Consider the following 25,144-nt stretch of genomic DNA (forward strand, 5'->3'; position numbering starts at 1 on the left):
TACAGACAGAAGCATGGATGTGCCATGGGCTCCCCAGTGTCTCCCATTGTAGCCAACCTTTACATGGAGGAAGTGGAAAGTAAAGCTCTTGGTTCTTTCAAAGGGATGGCACCTAGCCACTGGTACAGATATGTAGATGACACCTGGGTCAAAATCAAAACCCAAGAAGTAGAAGCCTTCACTCGTCACATCAACTCAGTGGATAAATACATACGTTTTACCAGGGAGGACACCAGAGATAACAAGTTACCATTCCTGGACTGTGCGGTGCTTATCGAGGAAGATGGAAGCCTCAACATTGAAGTTTACCGGAAGCCCACACACACAGACCAGTATCTCCTCTTTGACTCCCACCACCCTCTGGAACACAAACTTGGGGTGATCAGGACCCTACAACACCGTGCGGAAAGTGTTCCCTCTAAGGCAGAAGGGAAGCATAAGGAACACACACACATTAAGAAAGCCCTCAAAACATGCGGTTACCCCAACTGGGCCTTCATCAAATCAGCTAAGATGCACAGGAATGAAGGCCAAACACAAACTACAGAGAATGGGAAGGACAAGAGGAACAACATTGTCATCCCATATGTGTCAGGCTTGTCAGAGAAACTCAGAAGAATTTTCTCCAAGCATGACATCTCAGTATACTTCAAACCAAGTCACACCCTAAGACAAAAACTGGTTCATCCCAAGGACAAACCCGCCAAACACAAGATCAGCGATGTAGTGTATGCTGTTCAGTGCAGTGAAGAGTGCTCGGACCTCTACATTGGTGAAACCAAACAGCCTCTTCACAAACGAATGGCACAACATAGAAGAGCCACCTCGACAGGACAAGATTCAGCAGTACATCTGCATCTGAAGGAAAAAGGGCACTCTTTTGAGGATGCCAATGTCCACATTTTGGACAGGGAAAACAGATGGTTTGAAAGAGGAGTGAAAGAAGCCATCTATGTCCACTGTGAACAACCATCATTGAACAGAGGAGGTGGATTACGTCACCAACTTTCCCCCGCTTACAGTGCTGTCCTGAGCTCCCTTCCCAGACGTCTCAACCCCCATTCACACCTTTGTTCCAGTGACCTCAATAGGCCACAGGAAACAATGGAGCGGAGTCCTAAATTGGTTTCAACTGAAACCACTGATTAAATATGACCCACGCCCCCTTCACACCTGGGCACATGTGTTCACGCACATGATCAATAGAGGGTCATAACCACCTCCAGGGGACTACGCCCACAGGGGTTTAAATACCTGGGTCTCTCCACCATTTGGTTGAGAACTGAAGAAGCCTTTCGGATGAGAGGTGAAACGTCTTCAAGAAACAAAAAGAAGTCCAGTCGCCTTTTTCAAGCTCCAGAGACTTCAGTTGTTGATATTCCAGAAATCTACTGTTGCCAATTCCATATTTTAATATAAGTTCATGGAATGTCATAAGGTTTCCGTCTTGGATAATATGTTCTAACTTATTTATCCCCTTATCACGCCATAATGGAAAATTCAGCATTTTCTTTTTCTGACAAATATCTGGATTGTTCCAAATGGGCGTTAGTTTACAGGGAATAAGTGAAGACTTAGTTATTTTTAAAAATTCCCACCAGGCTGACAGAGAGGTGCTTTTAAAGCAGTTATGATGCTTAATACTGGGGCTAATGAAAGGTAGATCTGAGATTTTTACTTTTCCGCAAAGTGCCTGTTCTAAATCCAACCATGGGTTGTCTAATGAACTTGATTTGATCCACTTTGAAATGTACTGCAATCTGCTCCCTAAGAAATAGAAATAAAACTTTGGTAGTTCTAGACCGCCACTGTGTTTTGGCCTTTGTAAAGTTTTCAAACTAATTCGTGATGGTTTGTTTTTCCATAGGAATTTTGAGATGTTTGAGTCTAGTGACTTAAACCGAGCAACAGAAGGTTTATTAGGGATCAGCGAGAATAGATAATTAATTTTTGGTAAAACCATCATTTTAATGGCAGCAACTCTCCCCATGACTGATATAGGTAAACTATTCCAACATGTGAGATCATCCTCTATTCTTTTTAACAGGGGGATATGACACAGAACTTTGCAAACACCAAAAGACCATTTTTAAAACTACAAGAGGGGAGCTTCTTCTTGGGAGCTGCACATCAGATAAGGTCCCAGGTTACAGCGTAGGGGTCAGAGGAGTTTCTGGTTACAACACAGTTTAAGGCGTAGAGTATAAATCTAAAAGGTTCACCTTCATTTCTCTTTTGTTCTTTTCGAGCACAGCCCAAGATGGTTTGGCTGTCATACTTGCATTGGTACAAGTCGATGCGCACTTCTAAATGCATTGCGTGCTTCTTGGCATTGGCCAGATAAGCAGAAGAAAATGGATGGATGGATAATTAGAGAACTGATGAGACACTCCATGTAGTACAGGCCTTTTAGTGATCACAATCCCCTGCATACTGACTTATATATCTGAGCTTTTAATGGTTTGACAAAAGGTTTCTGAAGAAACTGATACCTACCCACAGAGATTACTGTTTGTCATGTTTAATATACAATGTAAGCTTGTAAGATTTAATGAGCACATTTATCAACTTTAAAATCTAGCACTAGGACACTTAGATTTTCATTGAAAAGTGCAATTGAAAGTGTGGACTTTTTTTTCTTGTCATGAATTAAATCTCAGAAAATGTCTCTCAACATCATTTCTGACATAAAAAGTGTTACTGGATCTGTCACGGCTGCTGCAGCAGGCAAGGCAGACAGGACCTCAATGCCCTCTTAAGCACAGGTAAAACTAAGCTGGACAGGACCCAGCTACATGAAAACTGGAAATTGGAAACACATAGCACACAGCAGGAATGCCAACACGGATGGCTACACTGATGAGGATGTGACAAAGGACAAAAACAACAGTAGACAATAAATATACAAGAGCCAGTGAGGGGAGTGACAACAGGTGGGATCACAGCCAAACACAATCTCAGAGACAAGACGAGAGGAAGCGAAACCAAACACACTAAACACAGGGAACACAAGAGTGTCACAACAAAACAACCAAACATGGTACACACAGACCTGGCACACAGAGGGAATCCAAACACAACCAAATAGACCCCCCCCCCCCCCCCCCCCCCCCCCAAAAAAAAAAACAAAAACAAAAACAAAAAACATTTGTTGCTCATTAGCATTTAGAAATTTTTCATAGCCTTTTAAGTACCAAAATATCTGCTGACTCCTTTTTCTCCTCTTCAGTGAGGTGCTCCGGGCATGTCCTACTAGGTCCTAGTAGGACATGCCAAGAGCACCTCACCGACATGCTCCTCCTAGTAACTAGGAGGAGGCCCCGGGGCAGACCCAGGCCAGCTGAGAGATTAAATCTGTCAGCTGGCCTGGAAACCCTTTGGGGTCGCAGAAGATAAGCTGGAGGATATGGCTTGGGTAAGGGAGGTCTGAGCTTCTCTGCTAAGGCTGCTTCCCCTGTGACCTGGCCCTGGATAACTGGAAGAAGATGGATGGATGGATGGATGGATGGATGGAAGGATGGATATTTGTGTTCTGTGCAGAAATTGTACTGAATTATTAATCTGGATGGTATAATTGGGTGGGAATATTTTCAAATAAGAAAAAAAAAAACATCTCCAAAGTTCCAAAAAGCAGTTTTAACTAACAGAGTCTAAATCATAATGCAATCTCACATGAAAGATCATGTATTTGAATACATTTTCATATACTATTTGTCCCTTAAAAATTCAAACTATTAATTTAAAAATTCTTCCATAATTGCCTTTTTGAGTTTGCCACTAGTGTGTGTAAAGCTCCCTTTGTTCAACGTATGATTAACATGAAGAGGAGGGCATTGATAATTTTATTAGTTTTATTCTGTCTGTCCCCTTCCTCTTGGTTCTGGACTTGTCCTCCTTGCTGCCTCCCTTCTTAATCTTTCCACATGATCTCTGCTGTAGCTTTCCTCATGTAATGGCCTCATAGTATTCCTCTACACTCTTGAGACTGTGATGGGAGACTGTGCTCTGTATATTCAATATGATATCCAATCAAAGGAAAGTGTAATGTTTCACCATTGGTCACCAAAAAAAAAAAAAAACACTGTTAATGTCATGGATATATGCAATGAACTTGAAAATTATCAGTATAAAACAACTGGTGATCACTGACATCTCTAATTGTAGCAACAACAAAACATGCATTGTAACAGGATCTGTTTCTTCTAATGGAGCACTTAACTGGATTCGTTTTTTTGCTGTTGTTCTCCGCACACTCATATCACTCATTTGTGGTTGATGAATGTGTGAACGTCTAAGAGCTTTTTAACCCACTTCCTGGTTGACAAGGAACTGTGCAGTTGTCCAGATATATTTCAAAGTTCTGTATGTTCCAGTGACAATAGACCTGTTGTTTGCAACTTTGTTTGGATCTAAACAAATACACCTGAACACAAATTGTGGATTCACATTTTTACTATCTTGATTCATGGCAAATGCTCTAAAACATTGTATAGATTCTTGTAGCGTACACTAGTAAAATGAAAATGAATTACATTTTGTCTGTAGTCCATCCATCCATTTTCTTCTGCTTATCCAGAGCTGGGTCAGCAGCCTGAGTGGAGAAATCCAGACTTCCTTCTCCCAAACCACCTCCTTCAGCTTATCCAGGAAGACACCAAGGTGTTCTCAAGCCAGCTAAGCGATATAATCTGTCCACTGTGTCCTGGGTTTGCGCCAGGGCCTCCTCCTGGTAGGACATGCATTGCCTCTCTTTTTTTCAGAGTAGCAAGAAAATGAAACACTCAAATGGACTGATAATAGGAAGATAAAGGCTTGGGTTGGAAAATTGGACATCAAGAGTTTGCTTGAGAGCAGGAAGAACATTCATTTTATGCAGAACATTTTTTATTAGTTGCTGTTATGTTACTTGTTATAGTGGATTGACCACTGTGGTAGGATGCAAGCACTTAACAGTGATAGAAACACAATTGGTCTTTACATTTGCCCTGCCCTCTTTTAGGGAAGGGCAATGACGTCAATAGAGCAGGAAGACTCTCTAGACAACACCGAAAGAGCAAAGATGCTCTGTGATCTCTCAAGGCTACAATGATTGCAGGTTTCTTCTTTCTGCTGTTACTTGTGGGTAAGCTGAGATAATTCTGTTTAATTTAATGCAGATTACAATTTCTATTGTTTTTATTTTATTTTATTTTAAGCAGCAAAATGGTTTTTACTTGCAATAGATAACGTATTTCAGCACAAAGACTGTTGCCTCCATAACTAGACAATAAATATGTTCTTTTTATTAAAATAAATGTGTCTAATTGACTAAAACCAGCATTTTAGATTGAAAAAGAACAAATATTAATGGATCAGTGGACAGAGCTGTAAAAAAAAAACATTACTTGCATCTAGTAGCCCAGATGCATCTTTTCTGTGAAATTTCTGCTGCAACCTCAATATGTGAAGATAAAAGCTGTCTTGTGCAAATAATGTACATTTAAAAATTAATTATCAACATTTGAAATAGTTCACCGTGTGACGTGTAGAATACAATAGGAGCGTGAATGGTTGTCTGTCTCTTTGTGTGCAATAGACTGCAGCAGTCTTGCGACCTGTCCATGGTGTACACAGATTCTTGCCACGAGACAGCTGGTTTAGGCTCCAATACAGTGTTTTTTCCCAGTACATGGCAGTCTGAGGATTCAAATCAGCATCCTCTCAGTCATAAACCCACTTCTTGTCCTCTAGGCCCCCACTCTCCTGTGCTTGCCAATTTCTTTTGTTACTCAGCTGCTTGCATTACATCTACTATGTAACCATGTGCCCTTCATGATTTCACGACTTCAAGCAGACTTGAAATACATCTGCAGCTGCTTGTATCTACATCCACACACATATATAATCTTTTGTCAGATATGTCTCTTCTTTTGTATTCTGAATTTTTCCACAATTTGTAGAAACATTATTTTGCAGATTAATGATCTTCTGCTCGTCTTTACTTCTTAGAAACTGTCTCTAAAGGTGCTTTTTTTTTTTTTATACCTAATAATGTTACTGGCTGTTTTTAACATTTAAATTGTATACTGTACACAAAATATATAATGCAAAATACATCGATACAGTTTTTACGTTTTAAAAATTAGTGTATTCTTTCATGTCAGCTGAAAATGCATCCAGTTCAGAGCTACAGGATAATCAACAGATGCCCATTATCAGAGGTATAGAGCATCTATCTATCTATCTATCTATCTATCTATCTATCTATCTATCTATCTATCTATCTATCTATCTATCTATCTATCTATCTATCTATCTATCTATCTATCTATCTATCTATCTATCTATCTATCTATCTATCTATCTGTAAAAAATCTTGAGTCTCTCATTTCAAGTTCTTTCAGAGCTTTTCTTTGGATGTTGCTTGATTTTTTGACTAATTTTTAGTCCACTCCTCGTACCTGAACCTTTTTATAGGAATGTATTTTTTTTTTTTTGTTAAGCCTCTTAATAATGGTTATGAAAAGGCCTATAAAGAGGCAACTTGCATATTACAAAAACAGAGGATATCACAGTTTGATGGGAGAAAAGGCTGACTTATATTAAATTACACATGAACTGAACTGAAAAGCAGTATTGGCAAGTCTTATGGAATGATAATGCCCAATTTGAAATTTTTTGTTTAGACCATCATCAGTATGTACGGAGGAAGTCAGGAGAGATATGCAACAGTGAAGGCATCTGCAGCCATCTATAAAACTTGTTGGAGGCTCTGTCATGGTTTGGGACTGCATTTCAGCCACTGGTGTTGGGGAGCTTGTCAAAACTGATGGAAGTATGAACCCAGATAAATACAGATAGAATTTCTTCCACCATGCAATACCATCTGGAAAGCATTTGATTGGCAGCAGCTTCATTTTACATACAGTAAAGGCAATGATCCCAAACACAGTGCTGTAAAAGCATACCTCGATAGAAGAACGCACAAGGCACATGGTTTGGCCTACCCAGAGTCCAGACCTCAACATTATTGAAGTAGTGTGGGAATAGCTTGAGATCAAACAAAACAAAAGGCAACCAATGTCCAAAGAAGAGCTTTGAATGTCCTTCAAGAAGTCTGGGAAAATATTCCTGAAGACTACTTAAATAAATTCAAAGACAGCTAGCATAATAGAGCTCAGGCTGGATTGAAGGTGGTCATACCAAATATTGACATTCAATTTTGGTAGAATTGTACAAACTCTGTTTTGCCTTGTATACTGTATTATATACTGTAAGTATTGAGTAAGTATACTGTAAGTATTGAGTTAACTCAATACTTTTGCACAAGTAATAAGTAAAAAGAATTTTTGTTTTGGTTTGTTTTTGGTTTGTTTGTAGTAGTAGCAGTCATCCTATTGTGATCTGATAATCAACAATTTGAAAAAATAAAATGTAGAGGAGGTAATAACGGAAATAAATGTCTGTAAAATGCAAAATCTAAAATATTTGAATTAAATAATTCATGATATAATATCAATATTTGTTTGAAAAAAAAACGTACTGAAGCTGTCAGTATGTCTATTTCATATGGTTAATAAATCAAAAGCCAACAAGCAATAATGATGCCAGGCGAGCACCAGGGTTCTGAAATTTTTATTACCAATAAAACAGAAATGAAAGCATGGAAATTGCTTTATTGTTTTCATGTCATAAAATAAATCTCTGATATAAAATTATCTCAATGTCATTTCAGATAAAGAAATGGAGGTGGAGAAACGCTGTAATTTTCAGACTATTGTACACCACCTGAATCTGAAAAACGACAGTCTTAAGTACACCATGAGCCGGCCCATCATAAACAACAGTCATCATACAGATGTATCACTTGAAATGAAACTTTATGCCATCATAGATGTGGTAATTTGTTCAAGCTGCTTGGATATGTGTGTATTTGTTTGAATGATGATGGATATTTTCTCTGTCAAATATTATGTGTGCGTTTCTTTCTGTGATGTCAAAAATACCATCCGCTAAAGAAAAACATTTTTTTTGTGTGTGTGTGTGTGTGTTTTTTTTGCTTCAGTTTGAGTTATTGGCTACAAATTTTAAAAAAAAATGAATAAATAATTTATTAAAAAAAACAACAACAACAAAAACAGAATATAAATGTTCCCCACTCACCCTGTGGATAGTCTATGCCCTCCAATCTCAGATCTTCTACTAGAGGTCTGGTAGCTTGATGGTCCTGCACAGTATCTTAGCTATTCCTAGGACTACACAGTTCTAGGAAAGACTGGGAACCTCAGGCTCAATGGTCCTGCTCCCCAAGGATCCCCAGAAGTGACCAGTCCCCAAAACCAGCCAATAACTTGCCTAAGCACAACATGGAAACTTCTGTCAATCATCATAGCAGCTAAGATGAACAGGCATATGGCTCAATACATAAGTGGGTCCCAGAAAGGAATTGGCAGAGATACCAGGGGAGCAGAACACCAGCTACTGACAGATAGAGCAGTCCCTTGAGACTGTAAGACCAGACTGACCAACTTGTACACTGCTTGGATTGATTACAAGAAAGCCTATGACTCTATGCCATGCACATGGATCCTGGAATGCCTGGAATTATACAAGATTAACAGGAGCCTAAGAGCCTTCGTCAGAAACTCGATGGGGACAACACTAGAGGCCAACTTTAAATGTCACCATCAAGTGTGGAATTTACCAAGGAGATGCACTGTCCCCACTGCTGTTCTGCATAGGCTTGAACCCCCTCAACCAGATTATTAACAAAACTGGCTATGGATATTGACTATGAAATGGAGCAACCATCAGCCACCTCCTCTACATGGATAACATCAAGCTGTATGCCAGGAGTAAATGAGACATTGATTCACTGATCCACGCCACTAGGATCTACAACAATGACACTGGAATGTCATTCAAGCTGGAGAAGTGTAGTCGGATGGCAACAAAGAGACGAAAGTTAGTCAGAAATGAGGTGAGTACACTATCAGAAGGTAGACATTTAAGACAGCTTTAAGCAACTTGTACCACCAGCAGACAGAAGAAGTGGCTGATATAGAAAAATCCTACCAACGGTTGAACAAAGCTGGACTGGCAGACAGCAAAGAGACATTAATCATGGCAGCACGGGAACAAGCTCTGAGCAGAAGATCGATAGAGGCTGGGTTCTACCGCACAAGACAAGATCCAAGACCCATTTGCAAGCTGTGCAGAGAGGCCCCCAAGACAATATAACAGCAGAGTGCAAGATGCTAGTAGGCAGGGCATACATGGAACGCCATAACCAAATGGCTGGCATAGTATAGAAAAACATCTGTGCCGAGTATGACCTGAAGGGTGGTTGAGAATGACAGAGCCAAGATCCAGTGTGACTTCCTGATACAGAAGGACAAACTTGTGATGGCTAACCAACTGGACATTGTAGTGGTGGACAAACACAGGAGGAAAGGTGTAGTGATAGATGTTGCAATACCAAGTGACAGCAACATCAACAAGAAAGAACATGAGAAGCTCGAGAAATACCAAGGCCTCAGAGAAGAGCTTAAGTGGATGTGGAAGGTGAAGGTAACAATGGTTGTAATCGGAAAGCTCAAGGCAGTGCCCCCGAGACTGGGAAAGTGGGTCCAGCAGATTCCTGGAACGGCATCCAAAATCTCTGTCCAGAATAGTGCAGTCCTGGAAACAGCTCCAAATCACCTGACAAAGCTTCGTGACGCCCTTCGGTTATTACTGGCTCTGTGAAACCCATTTCTTAACATGATTGGCCGAATAGGTGTCAATTAAAATGGGAGGGTCTAGCCTGCCATATAAAACGCACTTCATACATCCCACGGACAGGATGTGGCCAGTTACTAGGCTACGAAATTGTTTTTCCAGAGCAAATAATAACCAGAGGGTGTTATGTAATTTTTTCAGGTGATTTTGGTGCTGCCAGTTAACAGGGCCTAGCCTGGGTACCCTTACCGGATGCATTTCCTGACCAGGATTCAAACACCCAATTTATTATTCCAAAGACAGCAATATACCTTATATACAAAGTTACATATATTTAGTCATTTAATCTTCAGAGATATCAATCTGTCCAGGGAAAAAGCATAAATCACAGTGAATCGGTTATACCTGTTTTGGTGCAAATTAAATTGGGAACAGGTGCACTGAAGTGTCTACAGCACAGTCTCAAGAGTGTGGAGGAGGTACCAGGAGACGGGCTGCTACATGAGAAGAGCTGGAAGGGCCCATAGAAAGGCATCAACCCTGGAGCAGAATCTATGAGCATCCATGGAAAGCTGAAGATTGCAAGAACAGCAGCAAGACCTCGTCACAGAATGGGGCCAGTACCAGTGAAAAGAGATTTGATAATAACTAAGTCAAAATACAGCATGAATACAGTACCTGAAGCTGGGTTGAAAAGCAGTTTGTAGATGAACAGCAACTGTGAGCAGGCTAAAGAAAATTCAATAGCATGCCCAATGTGAGATTTGTAGAAGGATATTTGCTGAGGCATCAGCTTATCTGAACTGGAATTTAGGTCAACTAATGTGCCAGGACTGTGGCTGAGTTTGACTTGGGGTTGCCTGAATGAGCACTATGATTGATTTCTTTGTTTGCAGAAAGAAATTGACCAGACCTTAATATCTTACATTTGGGTTTATTTGGTGAGTTTTCTCTTAAGAATACAACATTTTTCATTGTATTGTTGAAATTTAAATAGCTTGAAATTAAGTTTTTTTCATCTTTTCTCTTTTTCTCCTTGTTTGTATCCCTTTCCTCCCTTTTGTAAACTCCTGTGTAGGAATGGAAAAATCAGTATGTTAAGTGGGAACCAGAACAATTCTGTGGAATTACAGATATAACAGTTCCTACTGCATATTTGTGGATGCCAGATATAACCATTGTAGAGATGTAAGTTTAACATGTATGCACATAAACACATGCTCGCAATTAGGAAATGACAAAATCTGAAACATTTGAAACCATTGTTATAAACATATATGCCACCAAATTTTAGAGTTGCAGATGAAGCCAGAGTTGCAGATATATATATATATATATATATATATATATATATATATATATATATATATATATATAATATATATATATATATATATATATATATATATATATATATATATATATATATATATATTAGCACTGTTGCCTCACAGATAGAATACCATCTGGAAGGCCTGGGTTCGATTCCACCTTGGCCCAGGCCTCTCCCTCTCTCTGTGTGGAGTTTGCATGTTCTCCCCGTGCTTGCGTGGGTTTCCTCCGGGTACTCCGGTTTCCTCCCACATTCCAAAGACATGCACTTACTGGGGTTAGGTTAATTGGCTAATCTAAATTGCCCATAGGTGTGAATGTGAGTGTGAAAGGTTGTCTGTCACTCCGTGTTGGCCCTGTGACAGGCTGGCGACCTGTTCAGGGTGTACCCTGCCTCTCGCCCTATGACAGCTGGGATAGGCTCCAGCCCCCCCGCGACCCTGACCAGGATAAGCGGAAGTGAATGGATGGATGGATGGATGGATATATATATATATATATATATATATTTTTTTTTTTTTTTTCTTTGAAAATACCCAGTAATTAATGTAATTAGTTGTAAATTGAATAGGAAGCCGCTTACAGTCAAGCTGTTCCCACGGGAGGTTAATAAGGATTAGATTTTTAATGGCATGGCCAGTATATCAACTTTTTCTAACTGGTGCTTGATGAATTTGGAGATGGGACTTGGATTATTGTTTTGTTGTAGGTATAAAGGGAATCAAATCAAGCAGCATTCATGTGTACATCCATATATATGTGGCGGGATGAGGGTAGTGTTTTGAGTTTGTTGTACCTTTTTGAAGTTGGTTTATTTTTGTTATTACCTTTGTGACCTCTGGTTTGTTTAATTTTTACACCTTCTTTGTGTATTCCTTACTATGTTAGCCTGCTCTTAGTTCATTCATGGTTTATTTAATGTTTATATGATTTCTTGTGTTTTCTCTTTCATGTACTTAGTTATTCCTAGTTCCCATTGCTTTATAGCAGGGATCCTCAAATCCAGGCCTCAAGGTCCAGTGTCCTGCAGGTTTTAGATGTGTCCCTGATCCAACACACCTGAATCAGATGGCTGAATTACCTCCTCAGTATGAAGTCAAGTTTTCCAGAGTCCTGCTAATGACTTCTACATTTGACTCAGGTGTGTTGAAGCAGAGACACATCTAAAACAATGCAGGACACCAGACCTTGAGGCCTGGATGTGAGGATCCATGCTTTAAAGTTTATTTCTCCCTTTGTGTTTAGAAGTTCCCTCCCTCCCTCGTTTCTTTTTCTCCTGTGTGATGTTTATTCACCTTTTTGGGTTCCAGTCTCCATGCTCAGTTGTTTCCTGGTTTACTGTGTTTTGTACTTAGTTCTACTTCCCTGTCTCATCCTCTGTGATTTATTTCAGATGTGCATTTCCCTAGCTTACCTAATCATTCCTTTGTCTATATATTGTTTCAGTCTCCTTCTGTCCTTTGTCAGATTGCCTGCTTAAGTCCCAGCTTCTCCCACTCCCAGTGTTCCCAGCCCCAGAATGTTTCTTGCTAGAAACCTGTCTTTTAGTTCCCTTTTTGGACTAGGTGTTTCACTTTGTTTTGCCTGTGACCAATCTTAGATCTTGCTTTCAGTTTACCTTGCCCATCTCCACACTTAGTGCATTTGGGTCCTCGCTCCGTCAACACTCCACATGGTCAGAAGTCTACTGACTATTATGTACAGTAGGGTTGAATATATTTCATTACTGTAGAAGTCTCTCTAACAATACCATGTGCCAACCCAATACAGAACAGCTACCTAAACCGTAATCAATCAGACATGAATTATTTTCTTAATAGTTTTACATCCTCTCTGAACATGGCCCTGGATACTGTGGCAACTAATCAGAGATACTTGACTGACTGGTATAACTTACAAATGAGCACCTTAAACCAACTAACGCCTAAGTTGGAGCGGAAATTATATTACACTCATTTTAGTTCTGACCTTCTTATGGCCGCTGACAGTGGACTCAAGTGGTAGACCTCAGTGCAGTGTTCGATGGTAATGACCACATGTTACTACAGGGATTTGGACATGCCATAGGTGTTAAAGAAAGTGCACTACAGTAGTTTGAATCATGTCTATCTAATAGACTCCAATTTGTTTGCGTAAATGGGGAGTTTTCTTGACCCACTAAAGTTAATTATGGAGGTCATCGGAGTTCTGTGCTGGGCCCAAATCTTTTTACATTATACATGCTTCCCTTGGGCAATATTATTAAAAAGGCATAGCACACATTTTTACTGCTATGCAGATGATACCCAGCTTTATCTATCCATGAAGCCAGATGGCACATATCAATTAGTTACACTACTAGCATGTCTACTTTCCTGCTTCTAAATTCAAAGAAAACTGAGTTTTTCCCTACAAATCTTAGACATACTGCATGGCATCTAACTAGATACTTACTCTGGAAGGCATTACCTTGGACTCCAGTGACACAGTGAGAACATTTTGGAGTAGTTTTTGACCCAGATATGTCTTTCAATGGCAATTGATCCCCACCAGGGATGAACTAGTATTTAGCAACTATGCAGGACTGCTTAGTTGCATGATGCTGGAAAACTAGTTCATGCATTTATTACTTCTAGGCTGGACTACTCTAATTCATTGTTATCAGATTGTTCTAAAAAAACAAACAAACAAACAAAAAATACCTTCAGTTGATCCAAAGTGCTGCAGTGGGAGTACTGAAAAGGACTAGAAAGAGAGACCATATTTCTCCCATATTTCTTTGTCTGCTATGGCTACCCTTTCAATCCAAAATTGAATTTGAAATCCTCCTTCTCACATACAAGGTCTTAAAAAATTGGGCCCCATCTTATCTTAAGGACCTCATAGTACCATATCACCTCAACAGAGCACTTTGCTCTCAGACTACTGGCTTGCTTGTGGTTTTGAGTGTTTCCAAAAGTAGAATGGGAGGCATGTCCTTCTTCTGTGGAACACCCTCTACTTTTAAGATTAAAACTTTACTTTTGATAAAGTTCAGAGTTAGGGCTGGATCAGGTAACCATAACTTATTTATATTGCAGTAGGCTTAGATCCATGATGCATGTAACGTTTCTTATTCATTCCCCTCTTTTTCATTTTCAATGTGTTTATATACCACTTATTTTCAACTCTGGTTCTCTCCAATTTGTGTCTGTGGTCCTATCTCTCTCTGATCTCTTCCCTTTCCCCTCAACCCAGCCAATGGCGGCAGATGGCTGGCTTTCCTTGAGCCTGGTTCTGCCAACAGTTTCTTCCTGTTAAAGGGGAGTTTTTCCTTACCACTATTACCAAATGCTTGCTTGTAGGGGGTCGTCTGATTGTTGGGGTTTTCCCTTTTTGTGATTTGGGACTACATAAATAGAACCAAATCCAACTGAATTGGAATGGCTGATTGCAAACAATGAGGCAAGAAAAAACAAACTACAACTCTTTACTCCCCAACAATGTTTTCCCAGCCACAGATAACCAGGAACTATGGGTTTCTGGGGTCTGAAGAATGTCAAAAACTCAGTGATTTCTGGAGAGGATGAGTTGAACAGGTTCAGTCCAATTAGTTTATCATAGTATAATTTATCTGTTTGAAGATAAATTATACTATGACAGCAACCCAGCACATAGCAGTGATTCAACAAGATAAATGAACCAGCTGCAGAGATGCGTGGACCAGAGGAGAAATCATCCCCAGCAAATCACACCCTTGCTATTACTGTGATTGGTCAGATGCTGCCACACTGTAAAATCCTGATAAGTTGAATCTACTTTAAAAAAAACCAAGGTAGCTCGTTGCCTTAAATTTTTTAAGTAATGAAACAGTTGAATAAGTGCAGTGGACTATGTTCAGTGTACTTGAAACCCTTTTGGAAGGGAATGAAATATTTAAGTTGAATGTACTAATAACAGAGTTTCAGTAACTGAAGATACTTAGTTTGAGCAATCATTCACCACCCATTTATTTAACTCAGCTGAGTAAGCACTACTCCATTACCAATTGAACTAAATTGTATGTTCTAATTGACCAAACTTATCTTTTATAGTTTGTGAAAAATTATAATGTCTTTTAATCAATCAATTCCCCTATCCTTTTCATGGTTGTGGGGGGATGGAGCCTATCCCAGCTGACAAGGCAGTAAGATACAGAGTACCCCGTACAGGTCACCAGCCTGTTGCAGGGCTAACACAGAGAGAGACAGACAACAATTCACACCTGTGGGCAATTTAGAGAGACCAATTAACCTAACCCCAGTAACTGCATGTCTTCAGATTGTGGGAGGAAACCCACACAGGGGGCCTCTGGAATTGAACCCAGAGTATTAGATAGCTACTCTATTTCCAAGGCAGCAGTGCTAACCAGTAACAAAAATATTTTTTACAATGTTGAACTGTGTCTGTTTAAATTTGATAAATAAACAAACATGATAAAACTCAGCCCTGCTGAACACTGGTACATTAACATTTACAAATAACATTTGTTCATGGAACAATAAAAAAACTTTACAAGTAGAGAACCAGAGGGTGAACAAAAAACAAACAAATCTACTCTTTTAAACTCAACAAATCAATGGGCCTGGGCCAAGGTGGAATTGAACCCAGTTTTTCTAGATGTCATTCTAGCTGTGAGGCAGCAATGCTAACCACCACACCACCATGCTGATGCTCGGAACACCAGTCTGTTAAAACCAAGATAAACTAGATTTTTAGCAGGTGCAAGACCTGATGATGTTAAGTTAATTGAACTCAAACACATAATTACAGTAAGATAGACCATGAAAAAGTACAGTCTAAGCAGCATTAACAAGTAATGTTCACATTCTAGGCAATTTTAAGTAATATAAACTCAATATTTTCAAAATCTGGGTTTACAGTGCAACATCACTCCTATCATGTGAACATGCAGGGAAAAACCTGGATTAACTTAGCAAGTTGATATCCAACTTTGTGTGACCGCTTCTCCCAATTGCTGATGTCAAGTTAATGCGGATAAGAGAAAGATTCTCTGGGTATGGTGAATACGCTTCACAGTACAGGGCCCAGGTATGCGCAGGGGTGAGAACCCAGACCCATACAACAAAAGGGTTAGCTAACATGTTTCTTTCTGGTGTACATTGCCACTTGGTGTTGTTGAGCTGGGTGGTTTTTAAGATGTGGTTTTTCAATGCATTATTTCTATTCTATTCAATTCAATTTTATTTATATAGCGCCAAATCACAACAGTTACCTCAAGGCGCTTTGTATTGTGGGTAAAGACCCTATAATAATACAGAGAAAACCAAACAGTCAAAACGACCCCCTGTGAGCAAGCACTTGGTGACAGTGGGAAAGAAAAAGTCCCTTTTAACAGGAATAAACCTCCAGCAGAACCAGGCTTGGGGAGGGGAGGGGCAGTCATCTGCCGCGACCAGTTGGGCTGGGTGGAGAGAAAAAAGACATACTGTGGAAGAGAGCCAAAGATTAATAACAATTAATGATTAAATGCAGAGTGGAGTATAAACAAAGTAAATAAGGTGAATGAAAAGAAACAGTGCATTATGGGAACCCCTAAGCAGCCTAGGCCTATAGCAGCATAACTAAGGGGTGGTTCAGGGTCACCTGAATTAGAGGTCATCCAGGCCTTAATGTGTTTAAGACATTCCTGCAGTTTAACTAATTGATGTGTGTCATCTGGCTTCATTGATAGGTAAAGCTGAGTATCATCTGCATAACAATGAAAACTGATGCAATGCTTTAATAATACTGCCTAATCGATTGGTCCTAGCACAGAACCCTGTGGAACTCCACAATTAACCTTAGTGTCTGAAGAAAACATTTACATGAACAAATTGGAGTTTATTAGATAAATATGATTCAAACCACTGCACTGCAGCACCTTTAATACCTATAGTATGCTCTAATCACTGTAATAAAATGTTATGGTCAACAGTATCAAAAGCTGCACTGAAGTCCAACAGGACAAGAACAGAGATGAGTCCACTGTCAGAGGCTGTAAGAAGATCATTTGTAACCTTCATTAATGCTGTTTCTGTACTGTGATGAATTCTGAATCCTGACTGAAGCTCTTCAAATAAACCATTTCTCTGCATATGATCAGTTAGCTGTTTTTACAACTACTCTGCCTTTTCTCTCAAACTACTCTTTGAGAGAAAAGGCAGGTTGGAGATTGGCCTATAATTAACTTGGTCAAGTGATAGCTTTTTAAGTAGCGGTTTAATTACAGCCACCTTGAAGGTCTGTGGTACATAGCCAACTAATAAAGACAGATTGATCATTTTTAAGATTGAAACATCAATAATTGGAAAGACTTCTTTGAACAGTCTAGTAGGAATGGGATCTAATAAACATGTTGCTGGTTTGGAGGAAGTAACTATTGAAGTTAACTCTGAAAGATCAATTGGAGCGAAAGAGTCTAAACAAATACCAGCAGTGTTGAAAGCAGCCGAACACAAAGATAAATCTTTGAGATGGTTATGAATAATTTTGTCTCTAATGTCTAAAATTTTATTTTTAAAGAAATCCATGAAGTGATTACTCGTTAAAGTGAAAGGAATACTCGGCTCTACAGAGCTCTGACTCTTTGTCAGCCTGGCTACAGTGCTGAAAACAAACCTGGGGTTGTTCTTATTTTCTTCAATTAATGATGAGTAGTAAGATGTCCTAGCTTTACAGAGGGCTTTTTTATAGAGCAACAAACTAAAGGCTAAGTGAGCATCTTCTAATTTAGTGAGACGCCATTTCCTCTCCAGCTTACGGGTTATCTGCTTCAAGCTGTGCATCTGTGAATTATACCACGGAGTCAGGCACTTCTGATTTGAAGCTTTCCTTTTCAGAGGAGCCACAGTATCCAAAGTCGTACGCAGTGAGGATGTAAAACTATTGACGAGATAATTGACCTCACTGGGAGCAGAGGTTAGGTAGCTGCTCTGTACTGTGTTGGCACATGGCACTGAAGAGCATAATAATGAAGGAATTAGATCCTTAAACTTAGTTACAGCACTTTCAGAAAGACTTCTACTGTAATAAAACTTATTCCCCACTGCTGTGTAATCCATTAAAGTAAATGTAAATGTTACTAAGAAATGATCAGACAGAAGGGGGCTTTCAGGGAATAATGTTAAGTCTTCAGTTTCTATGCCAAATGTCAGGACAAGATCCAGAATATGATTAAAGTGGTGGGTGGGCTCCTTTACATTTTGAGAGAAGCCAATTGAATTTAATAATAGATTAAATGCAGTGTTGAGGCTGTCATTTTCAGCATCTACATGGATGTTAAAATCACCCACTATTTTATCTGAACTGAGCACTAAATCAGATAAAAAGTCTGAGAAATCAGACAGAAACTCTGAGTAAGGACCAGGTAGACGATAGATAATAACAAATAAAACAGGTTTTTGATTTTCCCAGTTAGGGTGGACAAGACTAAGAGTCAGGCTTTCAAAAGAATTAAAACTTTGTCTGGGTCTTTGATTAATTAATAAGCTGGAATTGAAGATTGCAGCTACTCCTCCTCCTCGACCTGTGCTTCGAGCATTCTGACAGTTACTGTGACTCGGGGGTGTTGATTCATTAAAACTAACATATTCATGCTGCTGTAACCAGGTTTCTGTAAGGCAGAATAAATCAATATATTGATCAATTATTATATCATTTACTAACAGGGACTTGAAAGAGAGAGACCTAATGTTTTATAATCCACATTTAATTGTTTTATTCTTTAGTGCAGTTGATGAAGCTATATTGTTTACTGTTTTTGAAAACTACTCCCAACTAGAGAGATTCAAATCAACCACAAACCCAAAAGTTAAAAATTACATTTTTTGCGTTTACAGTATGTCAGTGTTCATTTGGTGGGAGGAGAGACAGAGAAAGGAGGACTGCGCTTTTTTTTTATATTTGCATTTTCTTTTTTTATTTGTACCCACTGCAGCTTTAAATATTAAATTTCAGTTATAACATATTGCAGGTTATCTGTCATAATCTGTATTTGATGGTACACTATTTGAGCTGCTGTCATTTTCACCATAATCAGTTTTCCTTTCGTCTCATACAGGACAGAGAAGGACAAAGCCTCTCCAAGTCCTTTTCTCTGCATCAACCACAATGGTACAATCGAATACAGGAATGATCAGGTGGTGGTAAGCACCTGCAATTTGCATGTGTACAAATTCCCCTTTGACATTCAGAGATGCAACATATCCTTCAAGTCTACTGTGTACTCTGGTAAGGACATAAGCTTTGTTTATATGTGCTGTTCATAAACACACACCATTAACTACAAGATCAACTCACAGTTATTTTTATATCCCACTTCAGATGCGGAAATAAAGTTGCAGCCCGACCACAGCAATGAAACAGTTGCAGGGTGGTCTCAGGAGTTCAAGCAGTTGCAGTACGAGTGGCTGTTTATCAACATGTCAGTCACCAAAAAAAACTGTCCAGGAGTTTGACTTCAATCAAATGGTGGTTGTGTACACTGTAGGTATTTCTGGAGGCAGAAACAGGCATGAAAACTGTTCCATTACTCTGCATTTGTCTAGGATAAGATGACTGGAAAACAAGAAGAGGAAGCAAGTGAAGGCACAGACAAGGATTAAATGGTGAATGTTCCAGAGGGAAGAATGTTGCACAGTTGCAGAGTACAAGAAGGAGTTGAGACAGGCTCTGGGTGCTATGGAAGAGTTACCAGATGACAGGGAAGTCAGCTGAGGTGGGGAAGGAAACTGCCAAGGAGGTGTTTGGTGTATCATTGGACAAAGGGAAAAGAAGTGAGGACAATAAGACAAGGAGACTTGGTATAACGCCGAGAAATATTCAAAAGAAGAGGTTAGCAAATAAAGAGAGGGATAGTCAGGGAAATGATGAAACAGGAATATTGTGAGGCTAAGCATAGCAAAGAGAGTGGCAAAGGAAAAGGCTTACAGTGAGTTGTATGGGAGGCTGGACACTAAGGAAGGAGAAAATGACTTCTATTAGTTACAATTCTTTGAATTGACCTTGAAGGGATGTGCAGCAGGTTAGGGTGATTAAGGACAAAGAAAAGAGAGTGCTAACAAAGGAAGAGTGTGTTGTAAACCTTCCCTTTCACTTTTGCTTCTATTATTCTGTCACAAATCACCCCTGACACTTGGATGGTTGACTCCAGGTATTTAAAATCCAAAGAACACATAATTTTCAGATTAGTTTTTGAATACATCATCACATAATACTTGTCCATTTCACCATGAATGTATTTGTGTTGGTTTTTATTGGCTTGCCTTTTTTGTGATACGTGTAAAGATGCCTCTGCTTAACATGTAGGAGTAGGATTATTAACCACCTGACACATAATTTCACAGATTACCATGAGGAGGCGGTCTGTCCTCTACATTGCCAGTTTCATTTTGCCAGTCTTCTTCTTCTTGGTTTTGGACTTGGCTTCCTTCCTGATATCAGACAGTGGGAGTGGGAAACTAGGCTTCAAGGTCACTATCCTGCTCGCTATCACAGTACTGCAGCTTCTTCTCAATAAGATTCTGCCCAGCTCTTCAGACTATATTCCACTTATAGGTAAAGAAGTGGATTGCAGTTGACTACATATAGTGCCTTAATCATGCTATCAAGGGATCTAGTGATTTGTCACATTAATGCTGCCTGCTCTCCTCAGCAATCTACTGCATTGGGGGGTTTACTCTGTTACTGCTCAGCCTCCTGGAGACAATTTTGGTGATGTTTCTGATTGAGAAAGATTCTGCAGCCCAAGAAAACAAGACAGATGGAGACCAAAGCCTGGCTGAGACCTGTGGGGACAAACAGAACAAACCCAACCTCCACAGCTGTTTTAGAGGTGAGCCTAATCATAGCAATCATTCTATAAACCTTTGGTTCTGATATCAGTCACCCATGTTTGTGTTTAGTCACAGTTTAAATACTGACAGTCATCGTTTATGCCCAGTATTCAAATGTGTAATTTTAATTGTACTGGATTCATCTTTGTGTCTAATGTGTTTTTCCAGACATGAAGAGTTGCAGACACTCTGCCTCTGTCTATGAGGTATCTGCTGATGAAACACCATCTGTGTCTCTGTCTGAGTCATCTGTGACCCAAAAGGTTGGAATTAAATTGCACTTTAAGGGTTTTTTTTCCCCTTGTATTTCAAAAAAGCAAAATATCAAAAATATTGAAGGGCATTATGTTTTCATTATATTGTACATTAATATACAGTGTGCCAAATATAGCACCAATCAACAGATGAAATATGGCCTAAAATCTTGTTAATTATCTAATATAAAACCATTTTTTTAGGGTAGCAGCAGTAAACTGACGGAGGTGCCCTTTGCTCCAGAAAAAGGCTCGGACGAGCTGCAGACTGGGAAAACAATGGCTCTGCTCAGCAGCAAAAGGAAGTCTGGCTACTGGAGCAGAATAGTTAAAACAATCAACAAGGTTTTTGCCATCTTTTATTTGACAGCATTCGCTGTGTTTTTAGCAATGATGGTTTCAATGTGGAGCAGTACTGAAAACTAGTAGGGCTAAAGTTAAAAAACAAAACATGAAATCATTAACATGAACATGATCTTATGTGTTAGTCTATGTTTTATACCTGTTGTTCATTTCCATTGTTGACTTTTAGACTACCTGCTTCACCTAAATAAAAGGTTCAGTTTTATTTACTGAAGTCTGCATTTGGATACCTTTGCCTGCATAGTATAACATTTGCATTGTACTGGGTGTTGGACTTCATTGTATATAAGATATATATACAACACAAGACTGCATGGCAGCACAATTGAGTTGTGGTTAGCACTACTGCCTCACAGTTACAATGACATCTAGACGGTCTGGGTTTGATTCCACCTTGGCCCGGGGCTCTCTGTGTGGAGTTTGCATGTTCTCACCGTATGTGCATGGGTTTCCTCCGGGTACTCCGGTTTCCTCCCACAGTCCAAAGACATGTAGTTACTGGGGTTAGGTTAATTGGGCACTCTAAATTGCCCATAAGTGTGCATGGTTGTCTGTCTCTCTCGGTGTTGTGACAGGCTGGTGACCTGTACAGGGTGTACAGGGTGTCTCGCCCTATGTCAGCTGGGATAAGCTCCAGCCCCTCCGTGAACCTGAACAGGATAAGCGGAAGAGGATAGATGGATGGATGGACAACACAAGACTTTTTTTTTTTCACAGAAATCTGCTCTTCACTGGATATTTTCTCTTTTTTAAACCATTCTCTCTCTAACCCCTGCAGTAGTAATTGTAATGTGTTTGCTAGTAATATACACAATGTTAGCGTTTACTTGATCTTTCAAATACACAATGAATATATTTGAAGTGTGTTGTATTGGAAGTTTAGCTCTTTTAATACTTACATGATATTATATTGATGGAAATAAAAAACAATGTAGTGCATGAACATTGTATTTCTTATATTTGCATGTAACACTGTTGGATTAAAACTTTTTTAGTATATTTATGTATTTGTTGCACAACCACCACAGTTTCAGTTTTAAAGTTAGTTATCATGGAAGTTTGTTTCCCATTTTTAGTTAGTTTTTCTACACCCTCTTCCTAAGTCTAAGTTAAAGGACTGGCAAATGGGGATTGTCTAGGTTGAGGCCTTGGGCTAATTCTGTTATATATTATATATAGTAGAAGTCTGGAATGTGGGAGTTGACCAGAAGGAAACAGTATATAACTTTTGTTAACCCTCTTCTCAGGGAGTCAGGATGATTGGGCCTCCTCCCCCAGACGCTACGTGAGCCGTCTGGGGGAGGAGTGTCTGTTTGACACTGTCTGTTTTTGCAATAAACTTTGTATATGCATGAAGACTTTGTCAGCAAGGTTTTTTCTTCAAGAACACACCCATCAAAGAGACAGCATGCTATTTGAGTCATCTGATGGCTCACTAAGGAAGGTCATTACTTTACAAAAAAACATATCATTACTGTCTGCCAGGAGCTTGGAACTGGAGCGCAACCCTTCCTAACCATTCCTGCTTCCCTTTATTGACTGAGAAATTGGCAAGCAATTTTTATTTCTATTTATTTATTTTTTTAACTGTCAAATTTAGGTCAGTAAGCCTTTATTATAAGGTTTTTGACCAACAAAGACACACAAAACAAGTTTCCAACAAGTGTGCAATCAATCTACCTTAAAAAAAAGTGCTGAAAAACTTTGCATTTGTCATGTAGATCAAACACTCAACATAATTCAGACAAATCATCTATTGGTTAAAAAGACAGGTCATTTTCTGCACTAAGACTTCTATTACATGCACAATCAGAAAGTCACAAGAAGGAACAAAACCAAACTAAGACACAACTGGATGTGTGCATTTAAATGTTCTGAGTGCATCAAGTTTTGCATTAATGACCACAATAGTGTCAAAGTACACACCAATCCAATCCCATATAACAGAGCATGTTCAGATGTCACACATTGCCTGTCCTAGGTGTGAAATGGACACACATGCAAGTTGCATGTTAACATTGCAGTACCAGCAGGGGGCAATATTTTCTTTAAAGCCAACAAACTAGATGGCTGATCTGCATTTTTATTTGGCCTCCCTACACCCACTGTCCTGTCTTTTCTTTTTCTAAAATACCATTGGTATTGTAGTACCATTGCTAATAACGAAAAAGCTGGTAGTGAATTGCTGTCTTAAAACAAATTTTGGCCCCCTGCTGGTACTGCAACTTAAGCATGCAACATGCATGTTTGCTCATTTCACACTGAGGACAGGCAAAACGTGATACCTACACAGTGGACCTGCGTGTCTATTACACGCTTTGTGTGATAGTGGATTGACCGTTCAGGCATAATAACATGACCACCTTCTTAATATTGTGTTGGTTTCCATCACAATTTGGCAGAGGTGGCAAAAGTACAGACATTCTTTACTTAAGTAGAAGTACAGATATTTGTGTTAAAACATACTCTGATAAAAGCTGAAGCACTGAATCAACTTCTTTACTCAAGTAAAAGTGAAAAACTACAGGATCTGAAATGTACTCCAAGTAAAAAAATAAAAAGTGGCTCATTTTTGCCACCTATTTTTGAAAAAAGAACCTTGTGCTATAGTAATGTAATAATAAAGTAGTATTAGTGAGAATGCAAATTTTATTTCAATCTAAATTAGAATTCTAATAAATGTAATTGGCTTGAACACTTACTGTATGCAGAAGACCATTAAACTGTACTGTATAGCATTGTCAGGGTCTCCATACATATACTGTGCACATTCACTTTATAGCATACTTCACTTTACTCAGATGCCAATGCCAGGACCTCTATACTTATGTATATACTTTTATACTTTATATATTTATACTGCTATGTTCTTAAAACCTAGAATAGTATCATATTTATATATAGTATATATTTGTTTATTTCTTATGCTAATGTTTATTGATATTTAGTGAAAGGTATGGCATTTTTCACAATTGGAATGATGATCCAAATGCACTGATGTACCAAACATTTTTATTTATCTTTTTATTTAGTTATTTATGCCAAGTCCGACAGGCAACAAGGAAGGGGCAAGAACAAGTGGTGTGGGGGGGGGGGGGGGGGGGGGGGGGACAAAAGGAAGAAAGGGATAATTGAAGAAAAGTAGATATACTCACACACAATCACACATCCATACACACACCCACATGCACATACATATACACACACACACAATTTTATTGTTCGCAGTAATTCGCATTTGTCTTTTTGGTGCATTTGTCTCTGCAAACAACTGCTACACACGCCAGGATCTTGTGACCATTTGCTACCGGCACAAGATATCAATATCGAGTGATTTTCACCTCCAATCTCATTGTACATCCTGTATAATGACAATAAAGGCATTCTATGTACTCAATAATGAGGGCAAGAAACTGCAACCATGCCGCCCACGATCCAGAGGCAAATAGGGAAAGGACCCAAGGGACCCTGGCCCATCCACAGCCCAGGAGCTCAAGGCCACACATCCCGATGGCAACCGCGTGCACACCCCAGAGGAGGAAGGAGGGAGACCACAGACGGAGCCCCCACAGTCAAAGGGTTAAAGTCCAGAGAGCCAGAGGCGACTAGTGGCCCACCCCACCCCCCCGGCAGGCCGGCATCCCCAGCACGAGCCGAGCACGC

General features: G+C 39.4%; 1 protein-coding gene across 1 annotated transcript; it reads left to right on the forward strand.

The window, feature by feature from the left end:
• Window positions 1–5,043: 5,043 nt before the first annotated feature.
• LOC115798735 (5-hydroxytryptamine receptor 3A-like) lies at window positions 5,044–21,566 on the forward strand. Its single transcript, XM_030755688.1, is given in 12 exon segments — window positions 5,044–5,122; window positions 6,144–6,200; window positions 7,715–7,878; window positions 10,596–10,640; window positions 10,778–10,887; window positions 19,091–19,260; window positions 19,354–19,463; window positions 19,465–19,515; window positions 20,376–20,586; window positions 20,684–20,863; window positions 21,033–21,127; window positions 21,323–21,566. Coding segments are annotated over 12 exon segments (1,452 nt in total). The 5' UTR covers window positions 5,044–5,085; the 3' UTR covers window positions 21,545–21,566.
• Window positions 21,567–25,144: the final 3,578 nt, after the last annotated feature.

Source organism: Archocentrus centrarchus, chromosome 19 (assembly GCF_007364275.1).
Source record: "Archocentrus centrarchus isolate MPI-CPG fArcCen1 chromosome 19, fArcCen1, whole genome shotgun sequence".
In the NCBI taxonomy this organism is placed as follows: domain Eukaryota; kingdom Metazoa; phylum Chordata; class Actinopteri; order Cichliformes; family Cichlidae; genus Archocentrus; species Archocentrus centrarchus.